At 46.7% G+C, this 25,833-nt stretch overlaps 1 protein-coding gene across 1 annotated transcript in view; it reads left to right on the top strand.

The window, feature by feature from the left end:
- The window catches only part of ZCWPW1 (zinc finger CW-type and PWWP domain containing 1), a 645,937-nt gene that overhangs the window by 163,669 nt on the left and 456,435 nt on the right, over positions 1-25,833 (top strand). Inside the window, exon 4 of the mRNA XM_086945720.1 lies at positions 16,430-16,546. Coding sequence (XP_086801846.1) covers positions 16,430-16,546 — 117 coding nt within the window. The remainder of the gene's footprint in view (positions 1-16,429; positions 16,547-25,833) is intronic.

Raw genomic sequence — 25,833 nt, 5'->3', positions numbered from 1 at the left:
GGCCTTATCAATCCTAAAGGCAGAGTGCTTGGAATTATGTGAGATGATGCTGGCATGAGCTGAGCCCGTTTGCAGCTTGCGGAACCAAGTCCTAATAGCTGTTCCATGATAACGCGTACCATATACTCTTAAGTGCATTATAATCCTTGCGGTTATTTGCCAACTTTGGTATCGCTTTATCAAAACATGTCGAGTAAGGTGTCATACGAATTGGAATACTAACCCCTCGCCAATTCTGACGACGGGGTTAGCATTCCACCTTTCTAGAGGGACACGACATGTATGTAACTGTGAACCCCGGTTAAAGTTACCTCGAGCCTCAGCATCACAAAATGGATGCTGCCACCACAGACACAAGTCTGACCTCCTGCTGCTGGGAGTCCTTCCAGCGAGGAGAGCTTGGACAAAGGGTTTCCTTTCAGGGGCGGTGCTAGCACCATCCCAGACAGGGTTTTGTGTATCCCAGGTAGGCAGGGCTGAGAGGAAGGTGACTGCAAGTGGCACCCCGGTGCTCACTGTGCATATGCCGGCTTGAACCAGTTCCAGGGGCACACCAGCCCCTGAGCTGGGGAAAGTCCGGACAGGGGACAGGGGTGTAACCACCCCCCTTCCTGGTCCCACCCATGGGCAGGACCTAGTCGTGTGCCAGCCCCTTTCTTTAGAATAAAGGTAGGAGCGGGCCCCCTTCCCAAATTAGATCATCTTTGAATCCTGAAACTACTTTCTACGAAAGGAACTCAAGACTTCTTCTCAAGATTTCTCCCTTGTGACTAAGGAGTAGTCACCCTGCAGCAGCAGGCACCAACTAAGTATCTTGCGGTTTGCTGAAACGTCCTTCCTCCGGAACCATACTGACCAGCACGACGAGACCCGGACTCCCTGCCCTCTCTGACCTCAACCTGCCTCTACTGCACAGCTGAGAATCGTGGGTGCGACGAGACCAGAGGACCCGGCTATCAACGGAACCAGTACGACACTGACCCAGCACGACCACCGGGGGACCCTCGAGTGGGTGCACTGGGGTAAGAGAAGCCCCAACCCCAAGCAGCATGAGCACCGAAGTCCAGCCCCCCAGCATCCACCAGATCTGCGTGGGGCCCTTTTGCTTCTGTGTCGCTTACCACGTTGTCCGGTCACTTGCCCGTTGGCTAGTGATCCCCCCGACGACGTCCTACGTTTGTTTCACCGCTGGTCTAGCTCCTCTAGACTAGCCCTCGTCTCCTCTTGAAGGGACCTTCCTCAGACCCTCCTGGTCCACTCCAGACGCCATTTTGTGTCGCCACGTGGGCTTGCCTTAGCCAAGGCTTGTTGCCTCCTTCACCGGATCCAACATCGCCAGCAGCAGACATCTGACGTGGGACAGCTCGCAGACCTCCAGCCTGGTCCACATCAGCACCGTGGTTCGTGCAGCAGCAGAATCCAGTGTCACCTCTTCACCTGGCTGAGTGGCCTTGTCCGGTGCCATCCTGGTGCCCACCTAACCACTGGCTAGTGGTTCAGAACTCGTTCCCCTCTGCTTACAGGTATCCTTCTTCACTGATCCAGCCTTGGATCAGCCCGGAACGTCTTCACTGGTCGCCTGCCAGCAACTTCCACTTCAGGCTCCTGGTTCGTCAACGCGGATTCCCGACGACACTTGAACCCTATGCAGCCGCAGCCCCTGGGCTAGGTAAACCGAGTACCACGGTGCTCCAGCGTAGAACCACTCTCTAAGTGTCTAGATCCACTTTCGTTTTTGACCTACCTAGTCGGGTTCGCCCGAGAACACTATCTTTGCATTTGCTAGAATTCATAGACTTTGTCCCGCATTACGCGTGAGAGTTCCCACTCTGCACAGAACGTCCCTAGGCCTCCTGCTTCTAATCTAGGGTTCAGCATTGTAGGCCTAGCGTTTCTAAAGTCTCTGAGAGTAGTACTTACCTGCTAGTAATTTCGCATTCCACTTCCATAGTATATGGTTTTTCATGCCCCTCGGGTATTTGTGTAAATTGTGCGACTTTCAGTATTTTCTTAAGAGCTTTGTATTGTGCTTAGCGCCCTGTCCTCATAAAATATACTTTATTTTCATAACAACCTGTGTGGTGTCCTTTCACTTGGTGTTCAAGGGGAATATGTGATGGTATAACAGCTGGCTTAACACGCCCTCTAGAGTTTAGCCTAAAGACTGCTCTTGTCCATGCTACTAGGATAGCTGTTCTAACGGTTGACTTACAACCAATCATCAGTAAGGGTCGTTTGGAATGATACACAGTGATCACTAGAATAGTGAGCACTACATATCAGGCCAACTTCTCACAGAGGGGTTCTGTCTCAGCGGCACAAGACCACGGGTCAGCTACATCCAGTAGCTTATCGATGAAGGAAGTTGACCCAAGCCGAAATCAACTATACCATAACTGAAAAAGAGTTACTGGCTATAAAGGATGCCTTTAAGGAGTGGCGACACTACCTGATGGGAACCCAGCATCAAGTAACGGTGTTCACTGACCACCGTAACCTAAAGTTCCTAAAATCTGCCAGAACACTCACACCACGACAACTTCGATGGTCCTTGTATTTTGCGGATTATGACTTTGTGATTACCTTTCGCCCTGGAGAGCAAAATGGGAAGGCAGATGCACTCTCGAGATGAGGCACAGAATCTCAGAGAACAGTTACGGATAGACAACCGATCATTCCTGAAATTAGATTTATTGGAGCCACGATTTCCATCAATATGCAAGAGGCCATTGCTGAGAATATGAGTCCAGAGGCCATGCAGAACTGGGTAAAAGAAGATCCAAACAGAACAGTCATCCATCAAATGCCATACCACGGAGAAGCCTTGTATGTGCCTACTGTAGAACTTCAGCAAAAAGTGATGCGCGAGTGTCACAATGATAAATTGGCTGGTCATAAAGGAGAGAATAAAACAGAAGAGTTAATCAAGAGACCCTACTGGTGGCCTCGGATGTCGACGGATATTGAGAGTTATGTTAAGGCTTGTAAAATCTGCGCGCAGGGAAGGTCAGAACGACAAGCACCAAAAGGATTATTGCAACTCTTGCCTACCCCTCCCTACCCTTGGCACACAGTTACACTAGATCTCATTACTGACTTACCTTTGAGCCGGGGATTAGATACAATTTTCGTGGTGGTAGATGCATTTTCTAAGATGGCCCATTTTACAGCTTTAAGGGGAATACCTTCTGCCAAGCAGTTAGCAGCCCACTTCAGTTCCCAGATAGTCAGAATCCATGGTATACCTATGGTGGTCATCTCAGATAGAGGTTCCCAGTTTGTGTCCCACTTCTGGAGGCCCTTCATGAAAGGGTTAGGAACTGAAGTTAGGTTCTCCACTAGTTATCATCCGGAAACGGATGGACAAACTGAGAGAGTGAACCAAGAGTTAGAACAATACCTTCGGTTATTTTTCCTGAAAGAGGAAGCAAACTGGTCACACTATTTGTGGTCAGCAGAATTCGCTCATAACAATGCAAAGTACAGTTCGACAGGGTTCTCCCCCTTCTTTTTGAATTATGGCAGACATCCAAATGCAACTATTCGACAAATGGAGTTAGCAGTTCCTGCAGTTAAGGAAGTTGTTTTGCATTTGAATCAGATTCAACAGAAGGCGGAGGATAATTTAAGAGTAGCCAAAGAAAGGTATAAGGTTTATGCAGATCGAAAGAGACGTGCAGGGCCTCCATTGGCACTTGGGGACAAAGTCTGGCTGAGTACCAAACACTTGAGATTAAAAGGAAATCGGAAGTTTCAGCCTCCCTTTATTGGCCCTTATCCAATAGAGAAACAGGTCAATCAGGTCACTTACCGACTAACTCTGCCTTCCAAGATGAGGATTCATCCAGTCTTTCATGTCTCTTTGCTAAAAAAAGGCACCCACAGATTTGAGAACTCAATCACCCCCTAAGCCGATCCAGTTCGAGACAGGAACTGAGTTCGAACTGAAGGAAACCCTAGACTCTAAGAAATCCAGAGGGAAACTGTACTACCTCATAGACTGGAAAGGTTATGGACCGGAGGAACGATCATGGGTATTAGAAGAGGACGTTCATGCTCCTCGGCTGATTCAATCTTTTCATCGATGTTTCCCTCACAAACCCAGAAGGGAGGAGCCTGCCTTGTTGGGGGGTACTGTCAGGACCCGAAAATCAGATTCCCAGATATGTGGCTCCGTTTTGACCCAACATGATCAAGTTATCCCTGTCTGCCTCACATGGACAGAGAAAGTCCGAAACTGGAGAGACAAGATGGCCGCCACAGTGGCCATAAGGAATGGAGGTCGGAGTTCTAGTCTCCACGTCATTGCGAAATCGGAAAGCCAGGTGCAGCGCGTGAGCGCTGGAAACTACGCACTTCACCAAGAACATAGCCTGGAGGAGTCCTACGTTCGTAGCTCTGGTGAAATAATTCCCTAGTTCGTAAAGATTGTTGAAGTACTCCACTCGCACTTGCGTGAGTGTCAAGGAAGTCCCTAGCGAGTCTCGGCGCATTAATTCAAGCGCGTGACTTAATCCCTAAGTTCCTGGTATTTGTGCAACTCTCCCGGAGAGAAGTTCGTCTGAGGTAAAAGTACATTTACCGACGTAGTCAGAAGAGAAAGGTTGTGATTCCAGACGTCGTCTGAGGAGGGCATTTGAGTCTCAAGAATCTTCAATTGAAAAACGATGCTAAGTAGAAACTCCATGTTTTTGGGTCAAATAGAAGAAGTTTGAACATTGAAAAAGGCACACTATGCTAACAGCAGGAGGGAGTCATTGAATATAGTTCTGAAGTCAATGAGAAAAAGGAGAACAGTTGTTATTGTTAGTGACTGCATATTTAAAGACAAGAATCTGAATACTTACCTTCTTGAGCTCCAAACTTGAAAGTAGTTTTCAGGATCACCTAAAGACAAGAAAAAAGAGGAGAGTTTAGTGAAGAGCAATTGGTTAAACTCCATATCACCAAAACCCCATATTGGGAGTCTCCATCTAATTAGTGAAGTAAGTGTTAAATAAAATTAGATATAATTGGTTGGCCAACAGTGTAGAAATAGGAAGGCAATAATGTATTGTTAATTTTATCTTTGAATTAATATAGTGACAACTAATAAGAAAGGAGAAGACAGACATTTCTACAATTAAAAAGAAGAGAAGCAAGGTCTAGAGACATAATGGTGGGTGAGCCCCCTTTTCAGTATAGATAGTTAAGACTAGAGTTAAATAGAGCAGGGAAAATAATGATGTGCTAATTTTCTAGGTTTCCTGGTATGCAGACACCGTAATAGAAGTAGTCTGAGGAAACGAGTCCGGACCAGTCTCTTCTCTGTTTGTTATTTTATCCAATTCCCCCTTCCCTGGAGATGATGTAGGAATGTTCTGTAAAAGACCTGCTGGCATCGTCTTAGAGGATTTGGGTACTAGCATCTATGTTCCTGTGCAAGAATAAAGAAGGTACAAGGTAAATTACTTGGTGCCCTGACATCATCCCCTTTCAGGGCCCTAGTTTCATGGCACCATTGTTGGTTTTTGGCATGGCTCTGCGCTTCTGGCGCGGAAAAGCTGTGTCTAAGAACTGACGTCAGCACGCGGAGGTGGCGTCTAAGTACTCCGACGACGTCATCACGGCGCCGACAACGGACGCGGAGCCGCAGACGACTCCTACCGACGTGCAAGGGTCCTGCTACGCAAAAGTTTACGGATCCAGTCTAACACCTGGGGATATTCTAAGGTAAGAAATCTATCACTAACTAATGTCTCTTACAGATATATCGTTACACAAGTAGTAACTTGTACGTCTAGCAACTGATGTAAATTGGAACTGATGTAATTTTGTAATTTTGTGGAACCTCATGTAAAGTGCTCTGATACTTCCGGGTCTAGCCAGCGCTATATAAAACTCTTAAAATAAAATAAATAAATAAAATAAAATCTACTCCTAGAGGTAAATGAGGTCATCAGGGGAAAGACAATACCCAACGACAATGACAACCTTCAGGATCCGGCTACACCCATCCCTCTCATGTCACATGTTCCCCTGGGTGGAAAGATTGCTTATTATTTCCAAAATTGGCAGCAAATAGCTATGGACCAGTGGGTCCTCAACATAATTCAATTCAGACACACTCTACAACTCCTACGATTCCCCCTTGTACTCCGCCGAAACATCAAGAATGCAAACACTTATGTCAGATGCGCAGGGAGATTCGGACAATGCTCTGAAAGGGAGCAATAGAACCGGTGCCGAACTCCCAGAGGGGAAGGGGGTTTTACTCCAGATTTTTTCTAGTCAAGAAAAAGTTCTCCAATGGCGTCCTATTCTAGACCTCAGATCCCTAATCACCTATCTCAAGAAGCAATCTTTCAGAATGGTTTCTCTTCAAGACATCCTTCTGCTTTTAGACAGGAGACCATATGACCACATTAGACCTACAGGATGCGTACTTTCACATCCCCATCCATCCTTCCCACAGGCAGTATCTTCGGTTCATGGTAGCCGGAGAACATTACCAATTCAAGGTACTGCTGTTCGGCCTGAAATCAGCCCCAAGAACATTTACAAGTGGCGGCTGTTCGAAGAAAACAGAAACACCAAGTATTCCCTTACCTCGACGACTGGTTGGTCAAGGCACCATCAGTAGCATCGGCCAGATCTTCAACAGCGGCTTGCGTGGAGTTGTTTGACAGGTTAGGTCTGACTTTAAACGAGGAAAAATCGTCCCTTCAACCAACAAGGAACATCACCTTCTTGGGAGCGATACTGAACACAGAGGTAAACAAGGCATTCTCCTTCAAGAAAGGCAATTGAAAATTACATCTCTTTTCAAAGACTTTACAAAAAGAAAGTCTCTTTCAGGACGCAAGTGCAAGTCATTACTGGGAACGACGTCATCTTGCATTCCCCTCGTACCTTGCTGCAGGTTAAGGATGCGTCCGTTGCAAGAGCAACTGGATCTACAATGTCATCGAGCGGAGGGATCCTTCGAGGACATAGTCAAAGTGACGCCGATCATGGTTCAGGCGGCGACATGGTGGACCCAAAAGCGGAACATCTCCCAGGGTCTTTTTTTCGTTACAGAGTCAGCCCCACTAAAAATTACTACAGATGCATCCCTAGAAGGATGGGGAGCCTTCCTTCAGGACCTCCAAGTCAGCAGCCGTTGGAAGTTGCACGATCAAAGGTTGCACATCAACTTTTTGGAACTCAGAGCCGTCCGCTTGGCATTGCTAGCTTTCTTACTAAAGATAAAAAGATCAGCTGTGTTAATAAGAACAGACAACACAACAACGATGAACTATTTAAACAAACAAGGAGGAACGAGATCTCTCTCCCTGTCTCAAGAGGCTCAGAAGATATGGCAATGGGCACTGAAGCACACGATATCTATAACACCGGAACACCAGGGGACCAGAATGCCAAGGCAGATACTCTCAGTAGGCTCAAATCCACCTGCCATGATTGGGAGATCGACCAAGGGGTTCTAAACAACATCTTCCAAAGATGGGGGGAGCCAACTGTTGACCTCTTTGCAACAGCAGAGAACAGGAAATGCCAGTTCTTCGCAATCTGGCTTCCCCAACGGGGATCTTGGGGGAATGCAATGTTGATGGCATGGTCAGGCGTCTTTGCCTTTGCCTTTACTCCAATTCCCCTCCTGCCACGAGTTCTTATGAAGATCAAGAAGGAGACGTGCAGGATGATCCTGATAGCCCCATGGTGGCCCAGGCAGCACTGGTTCAAAGAGCTTTTGCAACTGTCGGAGGTCCATCCAATTTGCATCCAGCCAATACCGCCGCTTCTGACGATGTCCCAGGGACAAGTGCTCTATCCGGACCCAAAATCATTGCACTTAGCGGCCTGGCACCTGAGCACTGTGAGCTTCAACATCTAAAACTTTCAGAGGAATGCAAGGACATTCTATGGAAAGCCAGAGTGGATAGTACGAACAAGACCTACAGAATGAAATGGAAAAGATTTTGTCTGTGGTGCCAAACATGTATCGTTCATCCTCTGAATTCGGCATGCATGAGATTATTTACTTTTAGCTAAGTCGGGTTTGGCCCATGTATCTATAAAGGTACATTTAGCTGCAATATCACGCTACAGAAGGTCTTCCTCAGGACCGTCTCTATGGTCTGCAAGAATCATTAAACAATTCATGAAGAGATTGTTCAGAGTTTTTCCTCCAATAAAACCTCCACCACCTCTTTGGCACGGAAACTTAGTTATCCAGTATTAGGGTGTCTTTCATGGATTCACATGCCTGAATCATTCCCCGTCGTCGAGACGGGAGCCTCCGGTAAATAAAAAAGTAATGTCTTATAGACATACATAGAGAAAATAGGCCTAAGGGCCTCCCCTTAGTAGCCTTTCTTAGTCCTTATGTAAAAAGGACCAAACTCTCCTAGTCAGCCAATCAGCTCCGACCTCCCTCTAGAACCTTCCTGGGAGGAGCCTCAGTCCCTCAGATTTTCTACCGCACGTTGTGCTAGGGAGTCTCCTCTGAGCTCTGCTCAGATTCTGTGTATTTTTCACTTAATTTGGCTTTTCTACTATGGATTATCTTCACATACATTCTTTATCTCAAATAAAGAAGGTATAACAAGGGAAAGAACGGAAGTATTCTGTTTGGAGCCTGCACTTCTTGTTCCAAGAGGTAGCTCTGCTCTGTTCCTCACACTCACAGACCAAAAGGTATGTTGCACTTTTTCAAGTGATTTTTGAAGGGTCGTGAAGGGAGGCTGTTAATATGGTTAACGCCAGAAAGGAGGTTACTATTTGCACTTCTTGTTCCAAGAGGTAGCTCTGCTCTGTTCCTCACACTCACAGACCAAAAGGTATGTTGCACTTTTTCAAGTGATTTTTAAGGAGTCGTGAAGAGAGGCTGTTAATATGGTTAAGGCCAGAAAGGAGGCTATTATTTTCTCCAGTTACTGGGATGAGGTGTTGCCCTCAAAGTCTAGGAGACCTTGATAAAGAATTTCCTCAGACTCATTCCTCAGGGTACCATCCTGAGAAGGCCCTAAAAAAGACCGCTCATGGTCTTCCGGGCGCAGTCCTTCAACAATCTCCCCGCTCTGTGAAAAAGGAGAGTAAAGGACTTACCTTTGGAGAAATGTCGGATAACAATGACGACGTATGAGCCGTCTAAATCGCCTCCTCTGATCATAGGATCATTCAGAAGGGCGTCTCCTACCCGAAGTACAGCCTAAGGAGCCATCGATGTCAAAAACAACATCATTGCTACCACAGCCTCTGCGTCTATATGGCTCATCTACAATGCTTGTCTAAGCGTCGACGATGAGAGTGTCGACGGCGACGACAGCGTCGACAATGACGTCGACGACGAGGGAAGACCGTCGACAACGAGACCGTCGACGACGAGGCCGTCGACGACGAGGCCGTCGACGGCGGTACTATCGACGACGAGACCGTCGACGACGAGGCCGTCGACGACGAGGCCGTCGACGGCGGTACTATCGACGACGAGGCCGTCGACGACGAGGCCGTCGACGACGAGACCGTCGACGGCACGGCCGTCGACGACGAGGCCGTTGACGGCGGTACTATCGACGACGAGACCGTCGACGAAGGGGCCGGCAACGACGAGACCGTCGCCGTCGATGACGAGACCGTCGACGTCGGACACGCAACCATCGACGACAACCTCTAAGAATATCGATTATGGCTTCATCTACATGGCCGTTCCTCTACGACGGCGTGTCTACGGCCTGCCTACGGTTTCAAGGATGGCCTCATCTACGAAGGCGCATCTTCGTGGGCGCGTCGCGGCCTGTCTACAGCGTCGACAAGGGCCTAGTCTACGAGGGCCTAGTCTACGAAGCCCTAGTGTTCGATGGCCTAGTTTACAATGGCCTACTCTACGATGGCCTACTCTATAGTCTACGAGGGCCTAGTCTAATGGCCTGCTCTACGAAGGCCTAGTGAGCGATGGCCTAGTGAGCGATGGCCTAGTCGTCTACGAAGGCCTAGTGCTCGGTGGCCTCGTCTACGACGACCTAGTCTAAGATGGCCTAGTCTCTGACGGCCTCATCTACAAAGGCTAGTCTAAAGAGTCGACTGCTCGCCTACGACGGCCTGTCTATGGTATCGACGATAGCCTCATCTACGTAGGCTCATCTTCGAGGACTCATCTACGGCGGCATAGTCATGGACGACATCGTCTATGACAACTTGTCTAGTCGACCTGGGCCTTCTCTAAGATGGCCTAGTCTAAGACGGCCTCATGTACGCGGGCCTCGTCTACGAGGGCCTCGTCTACGATGGCCTAGCCTACGAGGGACTCGTCTACGATAGCCTCGTCTAGGATGGTCTTGTCTATGATGACCGCATTTACGACGGCCTCAGTTACGAAGGCTAGTCTTCGACGGCGTCGTCGCCCTTATCTACGACGGAGCATATATGCAGTCGTCTACGACAGCCTCATCTATGACTGCTCGTCTACGACGACATAGTCTCTGACGGAGATCTCGTCGACGGACTCGCAACGAAGGAGGAAATCCGCCAATTCTGTACTCTCTTCTAATGGGGGTATGGTCATCTATGACTGCTCGTTTGCGATGGCATAGTCTATGACGGCAACCTCGTCGACGAATTCATCGACGGAGGAAATCCACCAATTCTGGAATCTCTTCTAAGGTGGTATGGAGAACTACTCAACGTTTTCAGACCTCGATGACCTCTCAAGAGCAGGCCTGCTTCTTGTACGTCTCCAGAGACACCTTCAAGAAGGCTGTGAGGTCAATACTGGTTATAAATTACCTATAGTCGGAAAAGGTACGGGTCAGGTAGTACCCCTCCTCTGTATCACTAGTGATCCCTTACACCGGCGTGTTTAACAGGAACTTTCTATGCCGGACTCCGTAGTGACACGGGCGGCCTAGAAAAACTCCGGGGATCCTTCGGCCCCGAGGTCACCTCCTCCTGATACGGAGGATTTAAGAGGGGACAACCTTAGGAACAGGTTTTCCTCAGTGACCGTTCTAGCACTCTTGGTACGCTAGCATGGACAATTGTGGCCTCACTGACCCCATACCAGTCGGAATTGCCAGGCTCATCCGAAGTGGAAGTAAAATGGAATCCGCTACATGGTGAAGCATCGGCGTTAAACTATAGATTGCGCGAAGAACATCGCTATGACAGGGTTCCGCCAGTTGGCTGAAACAGCAGTCTCGCGGATCCAAGGAGGGCCCTTTCCGTCCTGAGGTGCAAACGACGGTTGTGGTCAGGCCATATGAGGGCCAGTCACTGTTGGCACGATTAGTTAACGAGGCAGACAATGCGAGAACTTTGAACACTCTTCAGTATATGAACCAGTCCTTTAGTACAAAGGGAGGAAGAAGAAGGTCTTCCCACAAAGGACATTATCGATTCCAATCTTCCTGCTCTTCAGGCCAGAGTAGACCGCAAGGCCTTCAGTCGCCAACAATAACAAAACAAGCACCCCTCTTCTGAGAACTTGTCTTCTCAGGGAACGGACAGCGGAGATATCAAAAGGTACAACTGCATCTACGTCTGGGTTATACTGTAGAAAGGAGCTATAGCGAGAATTCCTCCTCCTCAAAGGAGCTATAGCGAGAGTACCTCCTCCTCATAAGGAAAAAGGGTTTTTTGTTCCCGCTTCCCTTTTTTATATCCAGAAAAAGATAAGAGGTGGAGACCAACCTTGGGCTTCAGAGACTTCAACACACTCCTACAAGTGACAGTTGTTTCGCATGGCAATCCATGAGGTCCTGCAAACAGGACGTTTAACTCCATATCCCACTTCACAGACATCGCTAAAAATACTTACGATTTGCAGTAGTGGCCGGACATTTGCAGTTTCGTGTTCTGCCTTTCGGGCTCAAGTCTGCGCCACACATACTCACGAAATACCGTTCCCTGGGGGCGACATTACTAGGACACCAGGTCCTTCGGTTTCTGAATGACTGCCTGGTCAAGGCTTCATCCTTGCAAGACGGTCCAGTTCTCCCAACGCCTGCTTTCAGTTTTCAATGCTTGGATCTCATCCTCAATCAGGAAAAATCGGTCCTGGAACCTTCTCACTACATCAGTTTCCTAGGTACTTCAGTTTCCTAGGTATACCCTGGACACACGGTCACCACAAGCATTCCCATCGGTGAGTGATCATGTATCCCCCTCGCTCTCAACTACGAACGAGACCTCTACAAGAGGCGCTATCGAAGCGGTGGTTACATTCCACAGGGTCATCTTGCCACATAAAAGATACTCCGCACATGGCCGGAATCCTACAATGGGGATTACCCTCTCAAACACTGTCTCAAGGCTGGTCACTCCTACTTCCGGCGGTTCCTCATGTTGTCACATAAGATGGACGGTGGTCTCCTATGGAGAAGACACTACATATCAATCGGACTAACCCGCTGGCGGCCTTCCTGGCCCTTCAAGCTTGCCTACCAAGAATAAGACGAACAATGGGCTCACCAATGCGTTCAGCAGGCAGAAACCATTGTAACAGAGAGCTGGACCAACACATCATTGGCCACATCTTCTCCGGATGAAGCACGCCGCACATGGATCTAATTGCGACGTGAATGTACTCCGAATGCCCACACTTCGGAAATTGGCTGGGGAATGCATCTCCAACCGCATGGCGCACTGTTTTTGCGTGGGCATTCCACCATTCCCGATGCTCCCATTGTCCTCAAGACAAGAATGGTGGAGCCTCGTATTCTGGATTTACTAGCCCCAATTGAGCCGAGGCGACATTGGTTCACAGAACTCCGCCGCCTATTGTATTCTGGATTTACTAGCCCCAATTGGGCCGAGGCGACATTGGTTCACAGAACTCCGCCGCCTATCCCTGGAGCCGCCGATCCACCGGCGGCAGTATCTATCTCTGCTTACTATGAACGATAAGGCAGTTCAACATCAGGGTATGAAGTCTCTCAGGTTGGTCGCCTGGCCCCTGAGTTCAGAGTTCCACAATCGGAATGATCCACATGACTGTAGACATTCTTACCAGAGCAAGTGCGGATAGCACATAAACATATTCCCGGAAAGGGAAGCGCTTTGTGTCTGGGGCGTAGCCGCGGAAATATGCTTTTCCCCACATCACTGGTGCAAATATTGCCTTATCGATTACATCTACCACAGTCGGACCTAACCCACTCCTCCATTACAGTACCCTTAACAGCGTCATCTCGTTATATAAGAATTCCAACGAGCCCATCGCTCTGGTCAAGCGGGTTGATTAAGCAAGTTCTAAAACGATTATATAGATCTTTCCCGACAGTAAGGAGGTTGCCACCTCCTGGCATCTCAATGTGGTTCTTAACATGCTCATGAAACATCCGTTTGAACCAGTACACGGAGCTGACCCAAAGTATGTCTCGGGGAGAATCCACACTAAGGGTCAGAGAGCTACTGACGGTTTTCTATCCAGAAGGGTGAGCGAGCTTCAAGCTCTATCCATTCAGGAACCATACATGCACTTCAGGAATGATGGCGTGGTGCTGAGTCCGAACCCAAAAATTCGTTCCAAAAAGTGCCTTCAGACTTTCATCTCAATGAGCCAGTAATCCTTCAAACTTTCCTTGCGAACCTTTCCACCGCAGCAGAATGGGCTCTACATTCTTTAAATCTCAAAGATGGCTCAGGTTCTACCTAGATAACTCTAAGACTTCAGATACTCTTCACAACTGTTCGTGGCATACAGCAGGCCAAGAATGGGCCTGTCCCTCACGAAACTAAGCATCTCAAGATGGATCTCATCAGCGATTGCATTCTACCACGACCAGGCCCGACGGCCTTTAACTGATCAGGTCACTGCACATTCCATCAGGGCGTGGTCCACGTCAGCAACACTCTTCGCGTCACTGCACATTCCACCAGGGCAATGTCCACGTCAGCAGCTCTCTTCGCGGAGGTGCCAATATTGGACATTTGCAGAGCGGCGACCTGAAAGTCACCGCACACTTTCTCCAGACAGTACTGCCTGGATTTCGAACTTCAGAAAGACGCGGCAGCGGGTCCAGCGGGGCTTCGCCATCTCTTTCAGTGAGGTGAGCCTTCCTACATCCCGCCGTCCAGGTATGCACATTCCTTGCTCTTGTGATACTATATGTGATAATATATGCATTGTCTAACATGACTGCAGAGCGGATTTACATCGCAAATGTGCATATCTGATTGCTAACTATTCTGATTCAGGCATGTGAATCCATGAAAGACACCCTAATACTGGATAAGAAATGCGTTACTTACCTGTAACAGCAGTTATCCAGTATTGGTGTCTTTCATGGATTCACATGCAACCCTCCCGCCTCCCCGGGAAGGACTCACATCCCTCTCTAACAACATTACGCCTACCTAGCTGGGTGCGTACGAAAATCTGAGGGACTGAGGCTCCTCCCAGGAAGGTTCTAGAGGGAGGTCGGAGCTGATTGGCTGACTAGGAGAGTTTGGTCCTTTTTACATAAGGACTAAGAAAGGCTACTAAGGGGAGGCCCTTAGGCCTATTTTCTCTATGTATGTCTATAAGACATTACTTTTTTATTTACCGGAGGCTCCCGTCTCGACGACGGGGAATGATTCAGGCATGTGAATCCATGAAAGACACCAATACTGGATAACTGCTGTTACAGGTAAGTAACGCATTTCTTCTTTCTCAGTTGATGAAGCAGCCCTTTGAGCCAATACACAGGGCGGACCTCAAATTCCTATCATGGAAAGTGGCTCTTCTCATCGCTCTTACTTCGGCTAGGAGGGTAGGAGAATTGCAGGCTCTCACTATTCAAGGCCCTTTCTTGCAATTTAAGGCGGACAGGATGATTCTCAGAACTAATCTGAAGTTTATTCCAAAAGTACCAACTGACTTTCTTTTGAATGAGCCACTGGTTTTAATGTGGTTCTTTCCTCAACCGACAACAGCGGTGGAAAGAGTTCTACATTCACTGGATGTCCAGCGCTGTCTCAAATTCTATTTACAAAAGACTAGACCCTTCCGCAAGTCTTCACAACTTTTTGTCGCCTTCAGCGGACCCAGGAAGGGTTTTTCCCTTATCAAAACATGGAATTGCAAGTTGGATTTCCAGTGCGATAGAGTTTTGCCACCTAGCAGCTGTAAAGGTTCTCTCAGGAGGGTTCTAAAGGGTGAGGAGCTTCTATTCGTTCAGGGGAGAGTGTGGTTTCTTTTACAAAACAAAGGTTATGGGTTGCAAAAGGGAAATGGTCCTAGGCCTCTTTTCAATTTGCTATACTAATAAGCATTGTTTTTTTTATGTACTGTATTAATTATAAATAGAGGGAGTGTCACAACTGATGTACTCAAGTCGAGCCTCTGATGACGAGCGGTAGGCTCAGAAACGCGTCAGTGTGAAGAACTACAGACTTGAGAGCTGAAGGCAATCACCGGAGTAGGAGGTATTCTCTACCCGCCGAAAGCCGCTGCTTGAGTGCTGCCTCGCTAGAAGGCACCCAGGAGCTTTGATATATACACACACACACATATCTTTGACTCTTATCTTGGGACGGTCTCATGGAATAAACTCCCTCTGGGGCTACGAACCACAATGGAACTCTCCACTTATAAGAAAAATTCTGAAAACATGGCTCTTCCAACAAGCTTAATAGGACAATCGTTGTTGTAGGTTGCCTGATTTAGCGCCAGGGCACTCTTTTTGAGTAGCTATACGCAATATAAATCTCGATAACAACAAAACCAATTTAGAATATGTTATTGCATTTGTGATGTTGGTTTCACCTGTTCGCCTCAAAGGCATGAAAAAAATGGGTGGAAACTGTCAGCATATTGAATAGACCTTTTTATGGCTCCACTGACTTCACACAGAGCTGCTTATGAAGCCATGGACTTTGTGACATCCTCACTGACGTGGAATTGTTGAGCAGAAACATTTCTGTGGAATGTTGGCGCATTGGGATAGTCAAAAGGGGAGGAATCAACAGGTGGATACCGTATCCACAAGAAAAAGCGTGACAGAAGGTAAGTAACTTGTTTTTCTGACCCACATTTCCCTTATCTGGCTCATTGTTGTTGCTTGGAATTTTGTTTCAAACAACTGAAGCTCAACTCTAATTATCTCCTCTGCCATCACAGTAAGCTCATTTTGTGAAAAATTAGGTCGTCTCCTTCCAGCCATCTTTTTAACTTGGTACCCAGGCGCTCTGCTGCCTCTGTGTGTTGTTTGTATGATATGAGGATTGTCTTTTGTAAGGCAAGCCACAGGTGTACTTAATGAATTGAATTTGAGAAAGTGTATGGAGAGAATACCTGAGGTTGAGAATTATGACTAGAGGTAACTAACCTGGCTTATAATAGGGTGTGACCAGTTGACTAAGAGTATCTTTGCCAAAAAAAAACATTTTTTTTATCTATAAGTTTGAAGTCGAAAACATTGTTACTATATTGTGCCCTAGCATATCGTCTTGTTTTTTTTTTTAACAGATCAGTGTATTGCTTGGATCCAATGTAGTAAACTCAGCTGCGAGAAGTGGAGAAAACTGGAAAGCGGGATTGACCCATCTTCTCTACCTGACAGCTGGTCATGCAGTCAAAACACAGGTGAATTCTACAGTCTTAAGGCAGATACCTTTGATGATAGGTTAAATGATTGAGAAGGCACTTGCATAGCACATGCTATGCTGCAGCGTCTCTAGGTACTGATGAGGTTCTTCTGTGTTGTATGGGTGGTCGCCATCATCCAGCTTTGTCACCTCTTGGAATTACTACCATTGCGGCTGGCTTCCCAATGTATCCCTACATTTCATTTTAAAAATTATAGGATTATAGATTTTAAGAATGTAAGATATATTTAGTGTATGCTACTTTTCATAAGGCCGGACCATCTCTACAGCTTAGCAAATGTAATGCTGAGTAAGCTTTGTGTCTTTTTTTAATATGTTGTATTTCCTCAGTATGAAATTGTTTAATGGGTACAGTTAAGCAGGGGGAAATGTAGCTTCTCTTTGCAATTGTACAATCTCGTTTTTGGGCTGATAGTTTAGGGGTGTTCCTTCCCCCTTTCCACCCTGGATTGAGCTTTACATGAGCCGTTTGGTGGAACAAATCTCTGACCATATTTGATGTGAAAAGGTTATAGAAGAGTGTGTGACCCCCTGACAACCTCATAAGCTTTTGGAAGCTCTCACAATCTAAAGGTAAACTAGGCCTTGATTCACCCAGTCGCCAATCATTTGAGTGCATTTTAAATCTGCTTAATATTATTCATTTACGCCTCCTAGATACTGTTTTGTGAATAATATCTGACAGCCATTTTTGTCATTAAAATTACAGGGCTTTGTGAATTGTACCCTGAATATATACTCCAACATGCGGAGTCACAGAAAAGTTTTAATACAAAGAGTTAATATCTCTTAAGCAAAAAAAACAATATTTTCTTGATTGATAGCACCCACGCTTTTATGAAAGTAAGTTTACAGGTTTGGCCAATGAACCATGGTCTCCCGTAGGCTCCTGGAGCCTTTGGAAATCAATTTCATGAAGGTCTGACTAAGGCAGTCTAGGTATAAAATAGAAGATAGTTTCACAAAACAGAGATGGCATTATTTCTCCTGGCATCTGATGGGCTGCAGATGGGCTAGCCCTTGGTCTTGAATTAAATTTGAAAACATTTTGTGAACATTTTTCCTTTTTAAATATTCATGTAAATTAATTGTATATATTTTCTTAAATACAAAACAAATCAAAAAAGCATTAATAACATGTCACAAATGTAATTATTTTGAATTTATTACATTACCATTATTTATATGAAGGTTACACTATTTTTAAAAATCCCATCTAAAGTATAAAAAAATGTTTGTCTTAATAAATATTAAAAGTGATATATAGAATGACTTACAAATAAAAGTAAAAGCGGCTTGTGCCGGTCCACTTTGGACGCCCGCAATATGTTTTGTGACTTTTTTACAATTATTCACCCTTGCAGATTTCAAGCTGCAGCATTGACTCAGTCATCTGTTACAACCTAAGGGACAGGAATAATAAGATTGTAGAGTAAGATGAAATTCCTACCCTTGACAAAAGGGATGATTCACTGTGAGAAGTTGGCCTGGTATATGATGTTCACTATTCTAGTGAGCACCTTGCACCAGTCCAAACAACCCTTAGGGTGATGGTTGTAAAGTCAACCTTATAGACCAGCTATCCTAGAGGTAGTGTGGACAGAACAGTCTTAGGCTAAAGACACTTGAGGGCGTGTAAAGCCAGCTGTTTTACCATATGTAACCCCTTGAATACCAAATGAAAGGACACCACAGAGGATATATATAAAATATATAGGCATTTATTCACTAACACACTCCTCTGAACTTTTTATGAGGTCAGAGGCAAAAGCACGTAACAAGTTACTCTCAGAAATACTTTAAATAGCACAATTTACAGTTAGGCCCTAAGGGCGCGTAAAACCATATACTAAGTAAGTGATATAAGAACCACGACTCGGGAAAGGAAAAGGGCCAGAGCCTAGGGAATCGCTGGGGCTACACTATCTGACCCTTAAGGTAGGAGTAGGAGGCGCGTGCAGTGTCAGTACACTCATGCGAGAGTCAATGGAATGTCAATGGGTACTTAAAAGGTAAGTAAATGGAGATTTAGGACACTTCCGGTCTAACTAGGAAGATACAACTAACAAAACTAGACACTAGGATAGTCAATCCCTACAGGAGCACCAAAGTACTCGCGTTACCTCACCCACGGGCTGCGGGTGCATAGGTGTCAAAGTGTGTCGGGTTTTCTCGTTGATTCCTATGGAGCCTTGGATTAAGATGCTGCAGGCGACCAGGAGGAAGATGTCCGGGTGGATCCAAGGGTGGATCGGAGTTGAAGAAGACCTGAAAGCAGAGGGGACAGAGTCTAGGTCACTAGCCAGTGACCGGGTGGAACCACGAAGGAACCAGACGTCGTCGAGGAGCAATCAGGTGCTGTTGTGAAGCTTGTCTTTGCAGCCACGCGGACCAGGAGGCGTCGAGGACGACCAGGTGCTGGAGAGGAGCTGTCCCACGAAGGTTCTCGCAGATGGAGGGATCGACTTCAAGATCGGAGCCAACAAGCCTAAGCAAAGGCAACCCACGCAGGATACACAAAAGGCTTCTGGTGCAGACCAGGAGGGTCTGAGGTACTTCACCTTTTCAGGGAAGCAAGGGCCAGTCTGGAGCAACCAGACCAGCAATGGATTTTCAAAATGATCGTCGCCACAGGGCTACTAGCCAACTGGCCAGCAACCATACAAAGCGTCGAGCAGAACACAAGCAGAAGGGCCCCAAGCAGATCTCGTAGAGTGTGGAGGACTGGTCTTCGGTGCAGGTGGAGCTCGGGATCAGAGTGTCTCAGTCCCCAGTGCACAGCTTCGGGGATACCTCAGGAGCTGCACTGTTAGCAACTTGCAGGCTTTCGAAGATGTCCAGTCCCACGTGTCTCGACACCTTCCACGGTGCTCAGCTGTGCTGGAGTCGTGCAGCGGGGTCAAGGAGGTCTGGGATAAGCATGGGCGGAAAATCTGTTACGCTCTCGGATTTTGCGGATTTTCGGTAAATTCGCGATCCGCGAACGCTCGCGAATTTACCGAAAATCCGTAAATTTGCACGCAGCGGATTTTTTTTTCTTGGTGATACAATTTTGCGGCGTGCGGTGTAAGTTCGCAATTGCAAACATGTAGGTGCGGCGGGCAGCAACAATCTCGCACTCGCGAAATTGCAAAATTTGCAATTCTGCACAAGAAATCCACTAAAAAGCAGCATTTATCAGAATAACTCCTCAGGTTGACAATTGCCTGCCCTTTTTTGGATTTGAGGCCTTTTGACTGCGGAAACTAACCTGAGTACTGTCGTTGTCAGAACGCTAATCTTCGTCTCCACCCTGCCTCCCTGTGTCCCTGGAGGGATTGACCGCCCTGCCGCAGCTTAACAACTTGCAGCACCCGCTTTGCGGGTGCCGCTGCGCGGTGAGTGGCGGGGGGTCGAGGCTGGTGGAGTGCTTGTGCTGGTGGCCCGAGGTAGAAGGAGGGAGCATCACGAGACCATCGAGGGAGCGCGCCGCAGGAACTCGTAAGACCAGGAGTCCCTGCGCTGCACAGGTGTGCACGGCCGCGCCCCAGGAAGACACGCCCCCCGACTGCAACGCCTCCTTATCTTCAACGGTCTACCGCTCAGCGGGACGCCGAGTGAAGCCCGGGCAAAGGGCGGGCCCTCTGTGGCCTGAGGAGCCTGGCCTGGGCCACAAACCCTGGCCGGATTTCCCTAGATCCTTTTGCTACCACTGTTAGAAAACGCTTGTTATGAACTGTCGGGAAACCAGGAAGTATGGCTGCCGCAGGAGCTAAAAAACTTACTGGAACTCTGGATGACTTTATCACCCGCACCCATGCATTAATTGATGAGGGAATAATACTAATGGATAGGAGAGCTTCCCAAGACCTGGCCATGGCCAAGCGATCCTCTCTGGGCCTTATTGCCCAGGCACAGACGCCCAATACCGATTCTCGGTCGAACAGCCAGGCCCTAGTACATAGCACTGAGGTGACTGGGGACCCTGATGTCTTAAACACTCAACAGGACCTGGAGCCCTCTCCTAATCTTAACCTCTTAACAGAGAATGGAGCGCAGCAAAGTGAGTCAAACTCCCCTACCACGACAACCGCTATTAACGAAAGGGGTCGGATAGAATGGGCAATCCCTAAACAAAAACGAAAAGTTAATAAACCATCCATTCCTAAAGGGAAGAAGGTCCAAATTGCCCCAAACGACCATAAGGTCACATCCGATCCATCTATCATGGATAATTCCTTAGTAGTCATATCCATTCCTACAGGGGGACCGCATCCCATCAAGAATGGTCTACCCTTGAGCCTCCCAGACGACACTATTATCGATCATAGTCTGGAGGAAATCCTGGAGTTGAGTGGGGAAGCTGGTAACTCAGCAAAACCATCACAGGAGGGGAACTGTTTAAGCACAGATAATACTACTATCTTTAATATGCTAAAAGTATTGCTTGAACCGATAGAGGTTAGACTACGCTGCCTAGAAACTATCCTAAAGAATATACATAAGGATATAAGTGCTCCTAGTTTTACTGTGAACAACAAGACAGCCCAGGTCACCAATCCACCTAAAAGGGCCAACAAGCCATCTGTGGCTGATAACAGAGTTCTGGAGACCAAAAATGCTGCCCCCAAAAAACCAAGTAACACCTCAAACCAGGACGGCACTAAAACTAAGCCCTCTGTAACAGATCAAACGCAGAAAACAACCAAAATTAATCCAACCACTCAGGCCACATCGAGCGATTGTATATCACAGTCCTCAAACCTTGATGCACCCGCTAGAGCCAAGGGCACGGCTCGTAGAAATATCCATCTCCCTTCTGATGCCTGTCCCTATGTGGTTATTCTTACCGGCGTTACTGAAATCTCACCATCAGAAGTAGAATCGTATCAGGCTCTAAAAAACAAAGTATGTCACTGGCTTTCCAAAAACCATCCCCTCCCGCCAAACATACCGAGCAACATTTTAATGGTAAAGAGAGCTCCATGGGTGGGAGGTAACAGAAAAAACCTACAAGGGGACTGCGTAGTGGTCACCTTCGATAATACGGAGGTTGTAGATTTCATATGTAGCAGTGGACCCCCTAGATATCAGGCAAGCACTGTGACTGCTAGACCTCTCTCCTACTTCTATCTACCAGAAAATCAAGCCGATAATCGATGGAGCTGGTTAAAGGGACCACATGACTTTAAACCTAGACAGAGATTTACCCCTCCATGGGAAATACAACACCATGGATGGGAGGAGGGGGGGGATGCGGCATGGAATCTGGTAAGGAGAAGAAGAGGCAGACCGCGTCAAGGAGGTCCCCTCGTTGGTCAACATCACACCCAACCTCACTACTACCACCAGTTTGTTAATGGGTTAGACAATCCTTTCCACTTTCCAATGGCTAATCGCTTCGAATGTCTGTCATCTACAGATTGGGTTGATTGACAAACACAGGATTCCCCAATCGGACGGAGCGATCAGATCACTCCTAATCAACCACGAAGGGATATCACTACGAAGGATCTGCAAAAATTAAATTCATCTCCAATGTTTGACAAAGACCCTGCTGCTGGCGACACCCGGGGAACACTTACCCCGTCTAACCATGATTCACCATACTGTAAAATTCTTACCTGGAACGTGGCGGGTTTAACTGCAAAGGCCTCAGACCACATATGGCAGGGGATCGTAAAGCAATACGACATCCTGGCATTCCAAGAAACATGGGATACTACTACAAGCTTCTCATTGGATGGTTTCTGTAGCTTTTCTACCCCAGCAGTCTCGGGCGTAAGAGGGAGAGCCAAGGGTGGCCTACTTACATTGTGCTCTCTGAATTTGGTGGGGGTTTTCAAAAAACTAGATTCTGCACCCACGAACACGTTAGTTGTGGAGTGGACTATATCGGATTCACATACTATTTTGCTTATACATTTTTACAATTCTAAGGAGGTTTCCTGTGTGAATGAGCATTTGACCTCCCCGTTAGACTTTCTGTCAGTCTATAGACAAGATTGCAGTTCCGCCCCAGAGATGGTTATCCTGGGTGATTTTAATATTCACCCCTGCGAGGGGGACTGTTATAACGATAGATATGGGGGATTACCGACCGAGGGCATTCTCCACTTTGAACAAACGAAGGAGGGTGAGGACCTTGAGACTTTCCTTGCGAATTTAAATCTATTCGAACCAGAGCAGGGTAAAAACGAGCCTAGAGCGCCTACTTTTATTGGGAGAGACGCCAACACCGTCATATACTACATCTTTGTATCATCCGGGGTCTTAGTAAAGGCACGTGAGTATAGGGTTGTAACCGCTAGCTTTAGTGATCATCATCCTGTCCTCCTAATGCTGGACCTAGACTGCTTCCGGATCGGCAGAATGACAGGCGTGGCAGCTTCAAAAGACCTGACGACTAAGGACCAGGGAAGGCGCCTAAAATGGGAGAAGATTGTCCCCGACCAATTCTTCCAAACATTAGCCCAAGAGACTGAGGCTAACATGGCAGTTTGCCTAGATCCAACTGCCTTGGGCTCTGACGTAGTGGCTGCCTATGTGGATATATGTGCAAGGATCTCTAAGAACCTGGAGTCAAGGTCTGGTGCGCAAGGCACTAAGAAAATGTACAAATAGTTTAACAAGGATTGCTCGTTAAAGCACAGTGCCCTTTTGAAAGCATTAAAACACAAACCCAGAGACAGGTCATTAGTGGCAAACCTAAGAAAATAATACAAAACTGCAGTTATCAAACGCAAGACCCAAATCAAGGAGGAAGCCTGGGACAGTTTACTAGCCATTGATGTATTGAGAGACAGCAAAAAGTTTTGGGCCACTGTTAACCAGCCTTTTTTCTCCGAGGATGGGAAAACCGACATGGACTGTGTGATTGAAGACGATAGATGGCTTTGCCACTTCAAACAGATTTATGAATCCACGGTACCAATTTCCCTAGTCAGTGCCCACGGTCCATCCAACTTGGCTATGGAATTCTACACCATTGAGGTAGAAAGGGCGATCAAAAACACAAGTAAACATAAGGCTCCTGGACCTGATGGGGTCCCTGCAGATCTCTACATCCAGTATCCTCAATTTTGGTCAAAAATATTAACTAATGTCTTTAATGCGATACCAGCAGCTGGTTTCCCTTCTTCCTGGTCCACCTCCATTATTGTTCCCATCTTCAAGAAGGGGAACAGGGGGGACCCTGCCTGCTATAGGCCAATCTCCCTGTTGGACTCTGCCGTTAAGATCTTGGGCAGAGGCATCCTTCAAAGACTTGGGGATTGGCTTGAGGAGAGCAGGATCCTCTCTGATTTGCAGTATGGTTTTAGAGCACATAGGGGGACCATGGATCAATGCTTAAACCTTCACCTTATTATCAGCAAATACACTGTGGTGAAGGGGGTGCTTCTTTATTTGGGTTTTATGGATTTATCTTCTGCTTTCGACTTGGTTAATCGTTCAAAACTGTGGATTATTTTACGAGATTTGGGTTTGGACATCACCTTAGTTAATTTCTTGCACGATCTCCATCAAAATTTGTTTGCCTCTGTCAGGGTAACAAGGGAAGGAAGATGTACTGCAAAGTTTAGGTCAGGGAGAGGGGTCAGGCAAGGCTGCATTCCGGCCCCTCTCCTTTTCACACTGTACATCAACTCCCTGGGGAAATCCCTGAACTCAGCTACTTTGGACATGCCGCGTATGGGTGGGTCACCTATCCCGGTCCTGCTATACGCGGACGACTCCGTCCTCATAGCTCGCACAGGTACGGGCCTGCAAAGACTATTAGATCACTTTGGTGGTTTTATGGAAGCCCTGGACCTAAAGATTAACGCAGCAAAATCTAATGTCATGGTTACAGGTTCACGGAAGAAAAACATGAAGCTTAGGTCCTTCAGCTGTAACAATTCTCCAATCTCGAGGGTACCCTTATTTTGTTATTTAGGCGTCACCTTTGACGAAAGAGGAACCTGGGGTGCCCAATTGAAACTAAAGGAGAATGGAGTTAGTAGATCTACCGCAGCCCTCATGCATTTTTCCAAAAGACTTGGTTCGAGACCCATGGAGGCCATGACTCGCATCTATAGATCTAAATGTGTGGCAATTGCATCTTACGGGGCAGATATTTGGGGCTACGTTTCTGCCCCAGGTATTCAAACTGTAGAAAACAACTTTATACGAGCCTTGTTGTCACTCCCGAAATCATATCCCACATATTCAATCCATAATGAAATAGGCTTGGGATACGTTACTGATCTCTTAAAAATGTCTCCACTACTATGTTGGATTAAAACTTGGACAAAGGAGGAGATCACACTGAATCACTGCATTCTCAAAGACTGTATGACCCTGGATAAGGCGGACAGTATACCCTGGCTGGCGTATGTTAGAGCGGCATGCGCGAGGCTAGGGCGCCCGGACATGTACTCTTTTCCACAGAGCCTCAAGAAAGAGGATATAAGGTGGGTCAAGCAGCATTTTCGAAATGTGTTGGAGACAGAGAGGGAAGCGGTTGAGCTCAGCAAGCCTATGGTAAGGTCATTATACCAACTTTCATCGTCCATGGCTATGGAACCTTATCTAAAATATGTAACTAAACCATACCACCGTTTTCTACTAATAAGGTTCAGGTTCAACCTGATACATCTTGTGCTTGGCTCATATACAAAGTGGGGTAAACCAGAAAACACCCCACCCTGCACCTGTGACTGCTTTTCCACACAGGATACTCTTCATCTAGTTATGCTTTGCGAACATTACCTGGTGGCCCGCAAAAAATTCCTTTTTCCAATTTTGAAAGACTTAAACTTTGTCCAGGTGAGGGCGGCCCTCCTATACCTACAGATGCTGAACTCGGTGCAGGTTACATATGGTGTAGCTTGTTTTTTGGTAGCAGCCGCCAGACAAAACAAAACTAAACTCTTTCAGATAAACAACCACCAAACCTGACACTATTTAAAAATATGTTTGGGGGGAATGTGCAAAACATACTGGAAAGTGGTGCTTTAGGCGTTCTTTTTTGGTTTGTTTACTATTCATTCTCTATATCTACCTTTTAAATTCGTTTTTTATTAACAATTTCTTTCCCTTTTAAATATTTTTTAATGGACTTACTTAGGATTTGCAATCACGTCTAAAACCTGTTTAATTGTTTTTTAATTTCTGTATTATGAACTATGTATTGCTTTTATGGTTTTAATTAACCAAAATAAAGTTATTTGACTGACTGACTTTCTTTGGATCACTTTTGGATTAGAAATAAACTTTCACAAGTAAGTTTGTTTGGGGCATTAC

This window comes from Lissotriton vulgaris, chromosome 12 (genome assembly GCF_964263255.1).
Source record: "Lissotriton vulgaris chromosome 12, aLisVul1.2, whole genome shotgun sequence".
NCBI classification, from domain to species: Eukaryota; Metazoa; Chordata; class Amphibia; order Caudata; family Salamandridae; genus Lissotriton; species Lissotriton vulgaris.
Note: the sequence above shows the minus strand (reverse complement) of the source record. Positions and strands in the feature narration are given on the sequence as shown.